Source organism: Hyalella azteca, unplaced genomic scaffold (assembly GCF_000764305.2).
Source record: "Hyalella azteca isolate HAZT.00-mixed unplaced genomic scaffold, Hazt_2.0.2 contig9520, whole genome shotgun sequence".
NCBI classification, from domain to species: Eukaryota; Metazoa; Arthropoda; class Malacostraca; order Amphipoda; family Hyalellidae; genus Hyalella; species Hyalella azteca.
The window spans coordinates 93,457-109,847 of record NW_025939589.1 but is presented as its reverse complement, the minus strand read 5'-3'; the positions used below and the strand labels follow the sequence as shown (position 1 = coordinate 109,847).

Here is a 16,391-nt window from a genome sequence, read left to right as displayed (position 1 = left end):
CCAGAATAATTTTCCGGTGACAACAGTATGATAAGTTTGTAGTGCCGTGATGCATGGAAATCTTGGCTTTTCAAGAAGATTGATTAACGGCTAAGCTTCATTTATTAATTACATTGAATTAGAAGCCAGTATCATTGTGTAAACGAGTTTTAACTATCGTAAAATATAGTATTAGACGCTCCCGAGTTGCATTAAAATAAGTTTCTACTCGTGATTACAAAAGTACAAAAATTTACGCAGGAATTTACCAGCCAATTTGTTAAAAGGATAATTCAATAAAGATAACTGTCCACGCAGTAAAGGATATAGTTTATAAGTTATCTCTGCGCATAATCATTACAAGTTATCCCGGCGCATCAATAAAATTTGCCAATTTAGTAAGCGTAAACGTTTAAAAAAATATTGTCTAACGATTTTGAGCCCAATAATATCTAACGGTAGCTTCATAACATATTTTATCATTAAAACTTCATTCGAGAAAGCTCCATTTGAGCCCCACGGACCGGTGGAGCATTAGTCATAGAAGGAGTTTTTTGTGCCAGATTCAATTTCAGTTGCCAAGTTATCGTCCAGAATTCGAAGTTTCTGCTCGTAAACCTGAGTCGTAAGACTTCAATGACGGATTGGCACGGAATTCACTCAAAACCTGATGACGAATTAGTAATTTAAGTCCCGATAACCGTTGGTTCAGACCACACCGACGTAAAAAAGAATTGGTTGAACGTGATAATGAAATAATCGAGTTACATTACATATTACATGTTGTAACTAACTAAACTAATAAAATGATACATGAATAAGCCGACGATTTAAACCTTTAATATTGAATTTGTCGAAAACGGAACTCTCACTTTCGAACTATGAGGTCGGGCTACCAACTGCACTAGTTAGAATACAAGCTATTTCATCCAAATGGATAAGTAATGTAGAGGGCTTGCATTTGAAAAGCATTGAGCACATTGGTATGCAATGGTCGCAGGCGCGTTATTTGCTGACCTGTGAGAGGCTGCAGATGCAATGGAATGACTTGAGTCTTCAAGCAGGACTGCTATAGAGTCCACGCAAGTCTCCTTGACGTTGGAGGAAGATGCAGCGCCAGGATATGGACCAGGACCCTGTGTTTGGCTGCATTCTTCGATTTGCTTAAGGTGCGCCCGGGCTCTTCGCTCCTCGGTGACGATCCTTCTGGCGGCTCTGAAGATTTTGTAGTAAACCGTGACCATCACGCTCAGGGGCAGGTAGAATGACGCGAACGTTGCGTATATCTGCCGAGTAGAGAGAGAGAGAGATCGAGGTGTGAATCTAACTGTTCGCTGCAAACAAACGAAATGTGCAAGTAAAATGTTTCTGCAGTATTGCAACAACATCTCCATCACTTACGGGAGATATGGAATCCAAACGGTCATGAATAAATGTCGGAAAGGAAAGACGGAGATACAACGTATGATAAAGATTCGACCAATAGTGTCAGGTTGGGATTAAAGAAAATACGATTATCATTCTCAGGGGCGATGCACAATCTTCATGTTCGGCCACTGTTGTTAAAATTTTGAGTTCAATGTCACTCAATCGTTTTTAGAGCAGAAATACCAGTGTATATCTGGTTTGAGCAATGCAGTAATAACATAGAAATATATTGAAAATTCCCTTCAACAAGCCTATGAGTAAGAGCATTAGATTAATATATGCAAACAATGTTAAAGAATATCATTGTATTCTATCGAATCTCACGAACCGAAAAATCTTCATTTTATGTGAACTTCAGTATTAATAAGAAAAGTAAGAAGAATCCTCAAAATTTAGTAATAATTTCATGCAACATAAAGTCATCTAGAACACAACCTCTCTGGTCAGGGACTAATCTGGGAGATAAATTCCGATAGATCATCGCATTGCAAGAAAAATCCCCCGTGAAAAACTCCTAATCTCAACTCCTGCCAAGTACATCAACAACCGGAAGATGTGAATCACTAATTAGCAGAAAACGATCACTAATTAGCAGTAGCGAAAACCCAAAGACTTTGAGTATCAATTATGGATTTTTAATTCATCATTCGAAGAATTCCTGAGGATGTTTTAGGTGCTCCAGAGCTGCGTAGTATGTCAGAGTGGCTAATGACGCCGCCGCTCCGTCTTTTAATGAGCACAACAGCAATAAATGCACATAAGAAGTCAGTTTTAAACCTTTTGACTATTCAATTTAATTTATTTATGCTTGCAATCATTCACTACTCTCTTAAAAACGACTTTGTGAATATTTCCAGTTATTTAACAGAAATAAGACAAGAAATACCAGCTGCACGATTGATGGCTATCACAGGTAAATCATATCACAGCATATTAAGGCACACTGGTAACATATTGTATATCAATTTTGAATACACATCATATTTGCGAAATATTCAAATCTCCGTCAGCATATAACAAAATTCCGCTCCGCTAGAATTTTTGTCTAGCAAGATCTGGCAGCAAATATCAAACAAAATTACCCAAACCAACGTCGATTACCAAACGTAAGCTAATTATATACAACGGCTGATCACGCCACTTCAGCCAGCCCGAGCAGGGTCGCACTTGTGCCATTTCTACCAATGGCACTTTTGTTAATCATGAAATTTTGCAAACCTGAAGAGTAACATAATTGTGGAAATTAATTCAATTGTGGTCGCGCTAATCCGCAACGGTCTTTTCAGTCATTCAAAGCTTGTTAGTCATTCTGAGAAAGGTATAACATAGTTAAGAATAGTAATGATGCAGGAGTTCCTAAAATCGTGTTACGAATACTGTTAATGAACCCAATCAACGTCAAAAGAACCACAGCAGAGTAGGCGCGTTCATTTAAAAAAAATCTTAATTTGAGAGAACACTTAGCAGAAAGCAGAAAAAACTCCTTATAGAAGACAACGCAGCGTTTGCTTTGCGTATCCATCATTCGTAAGACATGATCACTGGGAGAGTAGATGAGTAGATGTGGCCCATTCATCAGACAATGTAATCGCCATCATAACGCATTCTCAGCGAAGTAGACACGGGCTTGCATGCATCCAACACCAATTTAAATTACGAGCCCAGCTTCAAGGCAGCGAGTTTCACCATAGAAGCAGGATTGCATTCCGGGATCTGAACACTCAACACATCTTCAAGACAAGCATGCATCCTCTCATCCGGTATTTCATCATCATGGTCGCACACTTAGACAGTTTATTTTTCATTAGAAAATGTAGGACTGCTGCAGTTCAAACGAAACAAATCCCATTCATCGACTCAAATTACGAAAAAATGTGATCAATTAGGATGGCAAAAGCATACACATTCACCAAAGCTACAGTGTATAGAGTTGAAAACATCAACTAGATGAAGATGAACACGACAATGAAGGGTAACATAAAAGAATAGATAAGAGATTGCTGTAAGATATTTAATTGCAGAGCAGACCCAATACTACGAGACGAACATCCGCTGACAAACGACTTCCGCCTGACATCACCAATGCACCCGCCTGCACCTCATACACAATTACTGTAATGCCAACCTAAATTCAAACACTAATTGAACATTTATCTTTTTTTATCCATGAGCACAAGAGCAAAGAAGGTATACAGGCATCTTCACAAATTTGCATATAGGACAACACAGACACACGTGTATTAGCTCGAAACACCTGAGCTTTATAAAACGAACACTGATGGCCATGCCAAGGCTTCTATTAGCATTTCATGAACACACACTCAGAATATTCGAGTCCTCTGTACAATGCTACTAGTGTAAACACAGCTAATATTCTATAATCACTTCACTCAATAATACGAATTTTCAAATTAGCAAAACAAGACTATATAATACATAGATAACCTCCTATTCCTGAATAACATCAACGTACACGCACATCGCCTGATTTAAGTTAGACTTAAGAGCATCAGTTTTTTTCATTCGAAACGTGGCTACAGACGACTTTATTTTATAAATTTTTCAATATTAACTATCCTCTCGAAACAAACGCTAAGAGACAGCAACTCCAAGCTCGCAGCACACAACGCTATGAATAAAAATCGTCCTCATCAAAATTAGCACCTGAATAGGATTATTCAATTTTGCTGTTCGGATACTGTAAAATTGCAGATATCAAGAGACTCTGTTTCATGATATTAGGATTAATAATTGCTAGCGTGTTTTTCTCGAGCGATCAACTCTAACAGACGAATGAAAAATTACACATCGTTGCTGGGATATCTGCAGACAAGACATCTATAAGAGTGCGTCGCCAGATCTTCTACGAGAAAAAATACAGCCTCAAACATGTCTGGTTCTGGTGTTTGCAGAGCTGGGCAGCGCTACTTTGAAATGAAGCGGCCGCTACCGCTATATGCCCTAAATGTAGCGGGATCTAGCGCTACCGCTACAATTGCTTAAATGTAGCGCCGCTACGGCTACCGCTACTGAAAATGTATATAACGGCCGCTACATGTAGCGCGCTATACTGCCCACCCCTGGGCGTTTGTTATATACCTGAAGCCGGAGTAGGGTGAAGAAGCAACTCTAAATTACTTTCCAGCTTCGGAAGTTAAATGGAGTGGCTAACGCCGTTTAAATATTTTCAAGTCTGCGTAGGTGGCAGACCTGCGACAGACTCCGTTTAATTAGTCATAAACACTTTACGTTCTGTGCTTCACGTATGCTCACGACACTGGCGTGACGCTTCGACTTAGCAAACGATCATTGGCAACCATGTCTGGTTGCCAATCTGGTCATCCTGCAATGATTTACTAGATTTCCACTTATCTTTCACAAGGTTACTTATTATTATAAAATATCTGTCATCAGCGCTTTTTCCCTACAGATCTGCCTAGATGTATCCCTAAGTCACACTTTCACAAAAACCGGACACATGTGCCACATACAACATTATCAAAATCCTTCTGTGCCAAGATCAAGAGGTACATTTTATTTTTTGAAACAGAATTGTTGTTCCCACGCCTTAGCAATCACAAGATGAAAAAAAGTATAAAAAAAACTCAATTTGCTGCGCCGACCTCGATTATCTTAACCACTCGGCCACCACGAGCTAATGTAATAAATACAGATCGGAGCGAGATTTTAGTCTTATGCACTATCTTGGAAACCCGCCACCCATTCAACTAAATAGCAATCACCACAATATTACTACTACCAAACTATAAATGAGCAGCACACACACTCAATCCGGCCAACACTACTAAGCCCATCGCCACTCGGCTGCACTAATGGAATACTCTCATTTCGCAGCCTCCTGCAAACATCACAACATCACATCCGCCCTTCAGCTGTTGTCTCAGCTGACGTCGCGGACGGACTCGAGGCGCAGCGTGGGCACCCTCTCGAGACTGGCCGCGGAGCCGCAGCAAGTTATTTTCATGGCGCATGCAGTTACTTCCAGTAATTCGAGATTTCATGGCCACATCGCATGTTAAGTTGTAACTTGTAGGATCTAATTAAAACATTTCGCATGCTTATTCATGATTTGTAATGAGATAGGAAGATGAAGAATATTAACCAACGTGTCGAGTCCGATTAGTCAGTATAGTAATAGGTACTTGATAACAGCGTAGCAGCGTGCGCCATTATATTGCTTTGCTATGGGTTTTCTTGTCAAGTTCTGGGTAACAAATGATGGCACCTGCAGATGTATGATTCTGAGATTGTTCAACTGTAATATGTTCTGCGTTCTTCTGTAATTTACACTGCATTATTGTTCTGCTACAATATGGTTTTCAAAGGGTGTAAATATATTCAGTATAAGTACAGGATTTGGTTTGCTTCTTTCAAGAAATTTTATCTTGTTATTAAAGCCTATTACCTATTCCACCGCTCCTGTGCTCAGTTATTCTAGTGATCGAATTCACTCATATTAATATTTGTAGCATTTAGTGTTTTCGCTCCTGTCGTTCATCATTTCATCATTGGTCCGTCGCATTTCCACGAACGTTAAGTTTGTATAAAATAACCTCTGATAAAATTCGTTGACGAATGAAATGTTGGATGTCGAACATCAGAGGGAGGCAGTTGAACAGCTCAGGACATCTCCACCACTACAGTATATGGAAATTCGCAAACAAAATTCCCCTGGTGATACAGGAACTTCTGCTTAGATAATTTCGAACACCTGGAATTAAACAAATAAGTGAAAGGCTTACTCGCGTAAAATATTTTGATCTTATGGATATTTCTGAGACAACAAAAAATGCAGATATATAATCACTTGACGTGAAATTTGTTAAATCAGTAAACTATGTTGGACGAAAACTTATGTGCGAACATCGCAAACTCTGTGAATGTGTTGTGAACAATACTGGAATGCGTATGGAATTAGGTTTATAAAATAAAAAGTTCTATGATGAACATTTTTACGTTCTCTAGTGAACAAGTGAATATGAAGCGGGTATTACTTTAGATTAAGTGCATCCAAAAAAAGAGTATTTTGTTTAATTATATGTTTTTTTGGGGTGTAGATAAAGAATCTGAAATCCGTTTTTGGCGGTCGGCATCGGAAAACCGATTTTTATATATGCCGATTTATATATATTTTCTTAGATAAAATGTAAGTTAAATCTTGGCCCCAATATCCGTGGATTTATAGCGTTTTTAACTTAGCCTCGGTGACCCATTCTTGCAACCACGACGTTGCAACCACGGTTAGGTTAGGTTAGGTTTTTTCGCCGATTTTGCCGATTTTTACCCCGATTTTTTTTGACGAATTAGATCCTCGGGAAAAAAATCCGTTTTCCGATGCCGACCGCCAAAAACGAATTTCAGATTCTTTATCTACACTCCAAAAAACATATAATTAAAAAAAACACCCTTTCTTTTGAATGCACTTAATCTAAAGTATTACCATGAAGCGTTCGTCGAAGGTGTCGAGACGACCTGACTTGATGCCATAACCTTACTGGGATACTTTCCTTACCCCAGTTTGCTCAGATGATTTATATCATCTGTAAACAATTCTACGAATCGAAAATTCGACATTACACTACCTCACTACCTTCACTATTCGTCATTACACTTCCACAGAAGGTGGTGACAGGAACTTAATTTGACAGGAATGAGCCTTACCATCAAATGTAATTTCATTCTTGTCAATCGGTAAACAATTCATTTAATAAATTATCTTTATAAAGTTTCATCATAACCGTGACTTAGCATGTACTATCATCACAGAACTTGAAGCTGAATATCGCAAGATCCAAAATTCCTTGAAGTTAAAAATTAATGTAAATTCAACGGTACAATAAACCGAATCAAAGTAGTGACTCATAGTGCCAGGGAAGAAAATATATGCAGAAAACAATTTATGACAGCATTTGATTTGACGACGGATTAATTTCCATAAGTAAATGTGAAAATTATTATGAATAGGTACGGCTGATTCCGTTTGCATTTTGATTGGTCAATTTGACTATAAATTGTGGCATGTAGTAAAATTATTCCCAGTTAAGCATTCCACGCCTAAAAAATCTAATCCGCAAGAACGACACAGCTACGTTCACCATTTCCTTAGTGTTTACTTGCCTACGGCCTCATCGCGCGCGGCGAAATTATCCCAGCTCGTTATAACAAATACCTCCACCCAACAAATAGGATTGCTTCACAATTATGGCACGGAAGAGTTCTCGTGCCTTCCATGAACGTTCCCCTAAGCCTAAATAGTGGGATCAAAAACGGGACCGCTGGCCGCTTAATAAATCTGAAAATCGCAGCTTATCAGTGTAAATAGTTTTAGAAAGATCACGCCGAGAAAAATGTTTAGCTTGACAAAGGAATATGACAACAATGGCGTTCTTGGAGATGATTTACCTCAACTGGCAATATCGAGAAGATTTCGGAGCACATTGGAGGCGGAAAGTGCATGTTATTATCATCAACGCCGAGAAGGCAAAACCCGGCTGATGGGATTATCCTGAGCGAACGTTGAATATTAATGCGAAACAGAGCTCCCGTAAAATTAAAATGCCTATGGAAGAGAATTGGTCGTCGGGGGTAGACGAGGCAGAGTCGACCGAGTGCTCTTGACTGATTGCGAGTGCTGAGTGAGTGCTGTGGATTCCCAGAGATTAAAACTCTCCTCGGGTCGATCAACCTAAATTAAGCAATTACCTTATTGAGAAGGATCCTTGCGATTTGCATGAGTGCGACCTCGTCCATAAAAATCTATAGTATATTTCCATCTAACTGCGTGCACAAATTTTCAGATAAACATCCTGCATATTAACAGGTTGCGTCCTATGTTCGGTGAATCAATGCAATAAGATCTTTTTCGTACACTGTTTAATTTTAAATAACGTAAAATCCTATAAAGAGGGTAGCGCAAGCAGTAAACGCTCGGTATAATGGTCGCATGCTGCAATTATTGAGTGCAATGACGTTTAAATAGTAAGTTTAATAGGGACGTTGAACACAAAATAGCTAAGTTTGAGGGCAATTGTTGGCAACAAAGTCTGTCTAAAGATAAAATCATCCTTTATTGTCACGTCGGACTATGCCTGTTGATAAACAACCGCATTTTGTTGGTGACAAATAGGATTGAGCATAAAATTTTGCTCAGGAGGAGGAGTCAGTGTAATGTCACCTGAGAACTGTATTTCTTCCGCCAACCTGCAATGATTAGAGCTGTAACGCATGATTTAAATACGTATGAATCTTGTGGCAGAGCACTTTTAACTTCAGTGATCATAATATCTAATACTTTATAAAACATGGTGATCTGATTGAATATCAAATAGAATGCGAAATAAAACCACTTTAAGTGAAGTCTTGTAGCAGAGAAAAATACAGCAGCAACCATCAGAGGGAAGTTAGTATTCGAAACGATAAGAAGTCCAGCATCAAGAGGCCGGGTTATAACTTTCGGAAAAAGCGGGTTATAACACGTGGAAATTTTTCTGAAAATTCGAAAAATGCCCCCTTGTCAACTAAGAGAGTACAGAAACACGACTGACGAATTGATTATCGTGAGCGATGTCAAAATTCTAACCAATTTGTGTTTCCAAAACATTGGAGTTGACTGATGAATAGAAAAAAATCAGAGCCTCGTTTTTATATGTCTAACTACTTTACTCACCTGGTAGTAAAAGTTTTGGCAGACGTCGCAGCGCGTGCCGTCAATGCCGTGCTCGTTGCCGAGGATTAGCACAGGTGGGACGCTCACGAAACCGGCGCCTATCCAGACGATGGCGATGTAAGCGAACATGCGACGCGGTGTCCTCTTCACCCCATACTCCAGAGGCTTCGTGATGGCCAGATATCGGTCGACGCTAATCATGCACAGGTTGAGGATACTTGCCGTGCACGAGAGCACATCAAAAGACACCCAGATGTCACAAATTAGAGGTCCGAACGCCCAACCTCCCCATAGTTCGTTCAAGAGAGCCACTGGCATCACGAGAATAGCGACGCATAGATCAGAGAGTGCAAGCGACACGAGTAGGTAGTTGTACGGGCGACGTAACTTTTTCACCATACACACGGCCACACAAACTAAAATGTTGCCGATAACAGTGCCCGCAATGATGAGCAAAAGAATAAGCACTACTATCACAGAAGGGAAATCGTAAATGACCACAGTGTTGTCGCTGCGCAAACTCTCGTAAGTCTTATTCTCAGAGACAACTTGGTCCACGGAATGTTGATAAGAGATCATAGAAGACGATATAGGATTAGGTAATTCCAAGAGAAAGCGAGAATTAATGTGTAATTCATTGATAAGTTTGCTGGGCGTGTACGAAGCGATGTTCGCCATGCTATTAGGGCTTCAAAAATAATTGGAACTTTCGAGGCAAGCTAATTGCCTCATAAGTTAGGTGCTTTCCCTCCTGCGATAATTCCATTTGCGGGATAGAAATGAAAATGGTACCAATGAAGTAACTTTTTCGAGCAAATAATAGACTCTTCAAAGGTGAAATCGACTTTTAACGCATGGATTATGATAATGAGATAATATTTCATTCATCAAGTCATCGGAAAGTTTATAGCGCTTCAAAAACGAGACCTTCGCCAGCGCAACAAAACTGCTCGATAGTAACTTTTTCGTTCTCCATTCTATAAAATGCATATTTGACCTTTTGGAGTTCCGAAGATTTCTTGAAGCGAGTGAACAATTTTCTGACGTGAATTTAATACATAATTTAGACAACATTCAGCTCTTCTAAGCCCTTACAATTTTAATCGCGTTCTGAGTATCACAACCAGTTTGCCGGTAAACAGCCTTACCGAACTATCAAAAAGATTGAAATTTCACCGGAGTGTTCTTCGTTGCAATTATTTCGAGTGGAAGTCATCGAAAGATTCGTGCGTCGTCGCCGTCATCTGGAGACGAATCTTGCTGACGTTCAAGGAGGCTCACGGTGCTTCCAGTTTCAGTCCCTCATCGTCACGTTGGCATTCTTGCCGCTAGTCCTGCACAACAGAAGGAGATGATCTAAATTATAACTCGTCGAGGTAAGGAACTAATAGTTTGGCTACTTAATATTCAAAACACAAATGGCGTACCCTTGTGCAACAATTTCCTTGTGAAAAAAATAAATAAAGTCATATATAAGTTTAGTACGGAACAGCCTCCGTGTATTTTCAGTTTGATTTTCCGCATTAACGAAGCGAATGCAAATTTTAACGAGAAACTCGCGCCTGTGTGACAGCAAATCGAAAGCTAGCAATGCTTGGCGCGAAAAATCGAGGGGAATTTTTTCATTCCAATTAAAATTGGATTGAGCCAGCTGGCGAGACCACGACATTAAAATTTCGTCTTCACAAAATGTGGCTATAAAATGCAAAAATTTATTTAATATAGCAATATTTATTTGCTTCATTAAAGGATTTCATATAAAATGTTTTGGTGTATGATCGACATAGAATTTTTGGAGAGATGGCCCTCAATAAACCTAAAAGTTCATTATATATGAGGGCTTCTGACACCAGAGTTGATTAAAGTCAAATTTGGATGTTTTCGCTCGCTAAATATTCTTTATTTTATTATTTATTTGGATCTCTCACCAGCCACCACTCGTGCTACAACCGCAGCAACTGCTACCTCCTACATCGCCCGACAATTTTAATGTCCTGCTCATTTGTTTTGCTCAGGCCCATTCAGTGGAGCTCAGTTGTCTGAGTCAGACGCAGAAAATCCAAACCTTACAAACGAGACACGGCGAACGCAGTAACCTTGTCGAATGTTAAAAAATTGTTCATAGAGGTTCGGAGCTCATGATATTTAATTATGAAGCTACGTGCACGGCTATAGTCTAGAGGTTAATGAAAGATTTATGGTTCAGATTAAGATATTTTTAATTTAAAAAACGTCTCGCAAATGGAACTATACCTCTCGCCGCAGCCTGACCGTTGCTTCCACTTGAAATACTGTCACGAAAAATTTAATGTATGAAACAAAAAATAAATGAATATATGTTTGGCGGATTGATTTTTTAAATTTTCTCTCATGATAAAGACATGACGATAAAATCTTGAATCCATAATATTTATCATGGTGATGACAACTTTTTAGTTGAATATAAGCAAAATTTCCCATGCGGAGTACGCCATGTTGAGAATAAATCTTTAGATAAGTGTGACTGAACTCGACTGGAATTTCAATGCTAAATTTCAATTCATTTTTCATTAAAAACTGTAGACTTCATAACATGATCTGAGACAAGATGAGATTCTCTTCTTGGCTCCTTGGTACAAGATCAAAGATGGAGCTGGTCTCATGGACTCCATAAGTCGGAGATGTTCAGGTGCTGCCTCACCAAACAAATGAACATCGCCTGCAGAACTGAGGTGCTCGTGCTGTCGGCTACGTCGGTGAATTATGTCAGCTCTGATTAAATCACGAGCTTTTGAGCCGCAGTTGCAGTTAGGCTTGAGAATTCCTCTGCACCTTGCGAATTGAATTATGCAAAACTGCACGGAACGTGGGTTTGGTACATACAACTGAGGTAAATAAAATGTTAAGCAACGTATCAAGTTGTGTTGATTAGCGCTTTGCAATGTCAAAATATTCAATGTCAACGTGAGAACTCAAGAGAGATGAAAACAATATCTGCAACATATTCGACCCAAAAAATTATTCGCAATCAAAGCATTCATGCTTAAAAAACAACGTAGTCATGTTTATTATACATACATGGTCTAGAGTTCATGTTACATTTGGTACTGAGTTCAGACTGCATTCCAACGATATGACAAGGAAATTACAGTGACCACGATAGCGATCATTGCTCTAGATTACGTTCATTAATCTGCTTAATGTTGATTGATCCTGATGATGTTGGTTAATTCTGATAATTTGAGCGATCCTGATAACGTTGCCCGCCTGTCTGAGATCACGCTATAGGGCTTACGCACGCCATTGAACATGCATGAGATAGTTATGCTCTGAGGATGTCATTATAATTATTATTATTGTAAGCTTACGCAAGATCGTTCACTCCGTGACCTTTGGCAAATGAAGAAAATCAGTCATGAATACATTTGATTTCATCTCCTGCAAAGATTAATTAATAATTCAGGCATTAAAATTTACAAAATGAGAGCTCTTGTTGTATCAAAAATTATGTAAAGGATACATGAAAATTAATTCGGATCCAACTTAACTGCTTGAGGGTCAGTATGAAAGAAGCAATCTACTTTCCTATCAATACATCAATACAACACACCGATTGCAACTACGAGAACAGTAAGCCTAAATTCTGCCCAGCAAATTCAACGATAGAGGAAAAATTGTGCTAAAAAAACCATAGGAAATTCTGATGTCACGCAGCGCAGTGGCAAGCGCAGCTCATCAATTAAATAGTCTCTTCAGTAATGGCTGATCGCTGGAATTACGTCAATAATTTGAGAGCTAAAAGCTATTCAGAATTAATTGAACTTCGTTAGCAGGAGGCTTCTAAGCCAATTTTGATGTTTGCGGAGGCAAGGCGGAAACGTTGCTAATTGCATTTAGTTTATCATTAAATTCAATACTTTTCCTCGCTTAAGCCGGATTTTTAAGTTAAACTTTGAGGTTGTTATACACCTTCGGAAAATATTATTGTTGAAATGTTTTTTATTAATACATCGCGCTACATAATTCTTGCGACGAGGCACGAATGAGTCTATAAATAACATGAAACCTCATCATGAGGTAAAAAATGTCGATAAAAAATTCTTGATATAAAAATTAGAACATAAGGAATAAATAATTCCCCTAACTGTGATGGATTTCGTTGAACGCTCTCTTTGACACGAGAGCAGCGACAGTCTGCTCGTACAGACGCTTCTCTGGCGCGGCATAATGCATTTCAGATCCTAATTGACATTTTAATTGAATCAAAACACGGCGCCCTCTGTACAGACATGACTGCAGCTGCTTCCGTCATGCCATGGCATGAAAACCGACGTCGACGCCGCTTCAAAATTAAGCAGCAAATATACACGATGGAAGTTGATGTATAACAACGCTTCATAAGTTTTATATGAAGATACATTACATACATACATACATTTTGTATAGTGATTCATACGGGACCTTATACTGAATTTTTTTAGTACGAGAAGATCCGATTACTAACAAAAACGCAGAAAAGTCCGAACAAATTTGTATTGTATGATTTTCAGCTGTAATTTAAAGCAACAAAACAAGAGAAGGATATTACAAAATATCTTCGATTTATGCTCGTAGAATTCAATATCAAAATGATTTTCATCAATTTTCGTTTGAGCACGACGTGAATTCATTATTCATTCTATTAATTGATACTGCAGGCTGTGTTGTTGCGAGAGCCTCGTTGAAATGGAATAAAATACTAAGCGTCACAGATTCTTTTTGGTGGATTAAATTACGACACAGGCATTGAAGCTATTATTCTGTGAGTAATATTTTTCAGTTTAGCCTCTGTTGTGAATCCCTATCAATATAAAATATATAAATAACAATAATTTGACATCAAAGGGTTACAAATCCCATACAAACAAATCATTAACAGGAAAAAAAAACAAAGCAAAACCTGACTGATTTGGTTTTTGTTGTTCTTGCGAGAACTATTAATTTACTCAGTTTAAAAAGGTCAGAATAATTTTTTCTAAGATTGTAGTCAACATGACGTATTCCAGCAAGCTTCTGATCTTCACACACAAATCCTGTAGTACTTACCTCATCTGTTTTCATGAAACATAAAAAATTTGTTTCAATGTGCGTGCCGATACCGTACGTCAATTATTAATGAATGAATTTTCGGCTTCATGTGATGTGGCGTTAACAAACTACGTTCAAAACAGTTCAATGCTACTGCACTGATCTTATCGTGTGAGTCTATTTTAAGCTTTTTATAGAAAAGTTATCATTCGCATCGCTTATCAAGATTAAAATTGCAGAAAATAGTTTTGCCTCTCAACTTGTTTTGTCCCGTGAGTTAGTGCGTTTAACTTTAAATTAGTTCGTTGCGGACTAGATCGGAGCATGTCTGTTCCATTTCAGCCTTACAAATTACAGCTTTACACATTGAAGCTTTACACATTCTGTCTNATTAACCTGCTAGCGAAAGGTGCTTCGATCAAACGATTGCATTATGCTTGCAAAGAAGTAATCAAACAAATGCACAAAAAGCCTAGCAAAGGCGGTCTGATTTAGTTACTACAATTTAGTTAGTTACAATTCAACCTCCACTTACCAAACGAACATCCCCATGTCGATACAACTCAACTTAAGGTAGTTGAATCGTTTGACCTAATCAAGACGTAATCCAGAGATTTCTAAAGATTTTATCAGTAATCTTTGAAATTTCTCACTCATCTTTGTGAATGGCTCGCCCACTCATATAATCAGGCGTTGAAGAGCGGGACAAAGATTTGGTCAAAATCCTACACAAGCGTTGCCGGTCCCCCTCTATGCCTGGTAGGAGGTCGTCACTGGACAAAATTGCTCACCAAATTTTTCCCGCCGTTATATTTGCTGGTTTTATTTTCTGCCCAGCATGTACCGCGGTCTGAAGCCCACTGGTGATTACCGGGACTGGGCGAGAAATGCATTGCCAGCTTTTTCAACTGGTATTGTTGTTGGAAAAATCCACGCATTTCGCTGTGGCTGCTGGGTTACATCAGATTATTCCTGGGAAAAACAGCTTCTCTGTATCCTCATATAATACAACAAATATTCTCTTCTACGATAGCGTGAAGGCAACGAATTATGTGACTGGTTACTATAAAATATTCAAGTATTACAGTCTGACCTTTCGGTCCGTTCTATATTAGAACCTAAAGGACGTGAAGGTCTGACCTTCACGCCCAAATAAGATCCAATTATGCGAGTCTTATCAACATGGATAGAACTTCAAGACCCAAACGATCTATGCCGATTCAAAGAGGAAATCTGCGATCAATAAAAGTTCTTGAACAATAAATAATTTTGTCAACGGCAAATAGTTAAAAAATGAACTCTGCGTGAACATAAGAATCGACACAATTCAATCGAAATTGTCAATGCAGGGAAACTGATAACGAAGGAATAATGGAGGGAAAAACTAGTTCTCATTAATGCCCTGTCCTATGGCATGTCCGTCGACTGGGTCATATACTATTGTTGTAGAAGGTCTGGCTGATTACTAATCCGATTCAACAGCTTTTTCAATGTTTTTTTATGTAATGCGTTTTAAATAGGACGTAAATGTGCAGGATAGTTTAAGAAGCGATCGTCACTTATTTGGGTACGGTCGTGCGGACTATAGAGTTATTGTGATATTTGACAGCGGAGAAAATGTAGGCGCATTATATTCTCGTACGTAGGTGATAGGGACATGTTCATTTAAATTAATAGATTAATTTGTGATAGGTAGTCATACCTGTTTCTGAATATTATTTTTTTGGCTTGGGTATGAGATTGTTATTTTGGTTTTTATTTTCTTTCTTAATTTTCAGTAAAGCTCATTTCTTAATTTAACGGCCGAAGACCATGGATACTCATGATAAAATTCAATATACCAGCAGACTTACATTAATGCCATTTCATGTTTTTATAACCAGTTTTATCTAGACCGGAGAAGTCTCTTATTCATGGGACAGTTCATGCGAACCTGGCGATCCCAACGTTCTGTGACGATATAGTGCAAGAGACGAAGAGAAACAACCGTCAGGCAAATCTAGGACCACCGAAGCACTTGGTTGATGGTTCCTCGATACTCTCGGCCTCTTACAATGCAGCTGAAAATTATTTGAAATCAAGCATTAATTTTCGTTCATTATTATCGATGAAAACTGTCGGACAGTAAAGCGCCACCCTCGCCGAAAACTGTGCATGAGCACTGATATAAATATCCCTTCGCACGACATACCCGAGTGAGCTTTACCAGCACTTATTTTGATTTGTCGTTAGCTAAGAAGAGAGTTATGTC

The 16,391-nt window shown here is 38.7% G+C and overlaps 1 protein-coding gene across 1 annotated transcript in view; it reads right to left on the bottom strand.

Annotated features, from left to right (window-relative positions):
• Nucleotides 1-797: 797 nt before the first annotated feature.
• LOC108667447 (5-hydroxytryptamine receptor 1) overlaps nucleotides 798-16,391 on the bottom strand; it is a 102,517-nt gene continuing 86,923 nt past the window's right edge. The window contains exons 2-3 of the mRNA XM_018154471.2: nucleotides 9,095-10,428; nucleotides 798-1,265 (exon numbers count right to left, since the gene is read on the bottom strand). Of these exons, the coding sequence (XP_018009960.2) occupies nucleotides 900-1,265; nucleotides 9,095-9,772 (1,044 nt within the window). The 5' untranslated portion in view covers nucleotides 9,773-10,428 and the 3' untranslated portion in view covers nucleotides 798-899. The remainder of the gene's footprint in view (nucleotides 1,266-9,094; nucleotides 10,429-16,391) is intronic.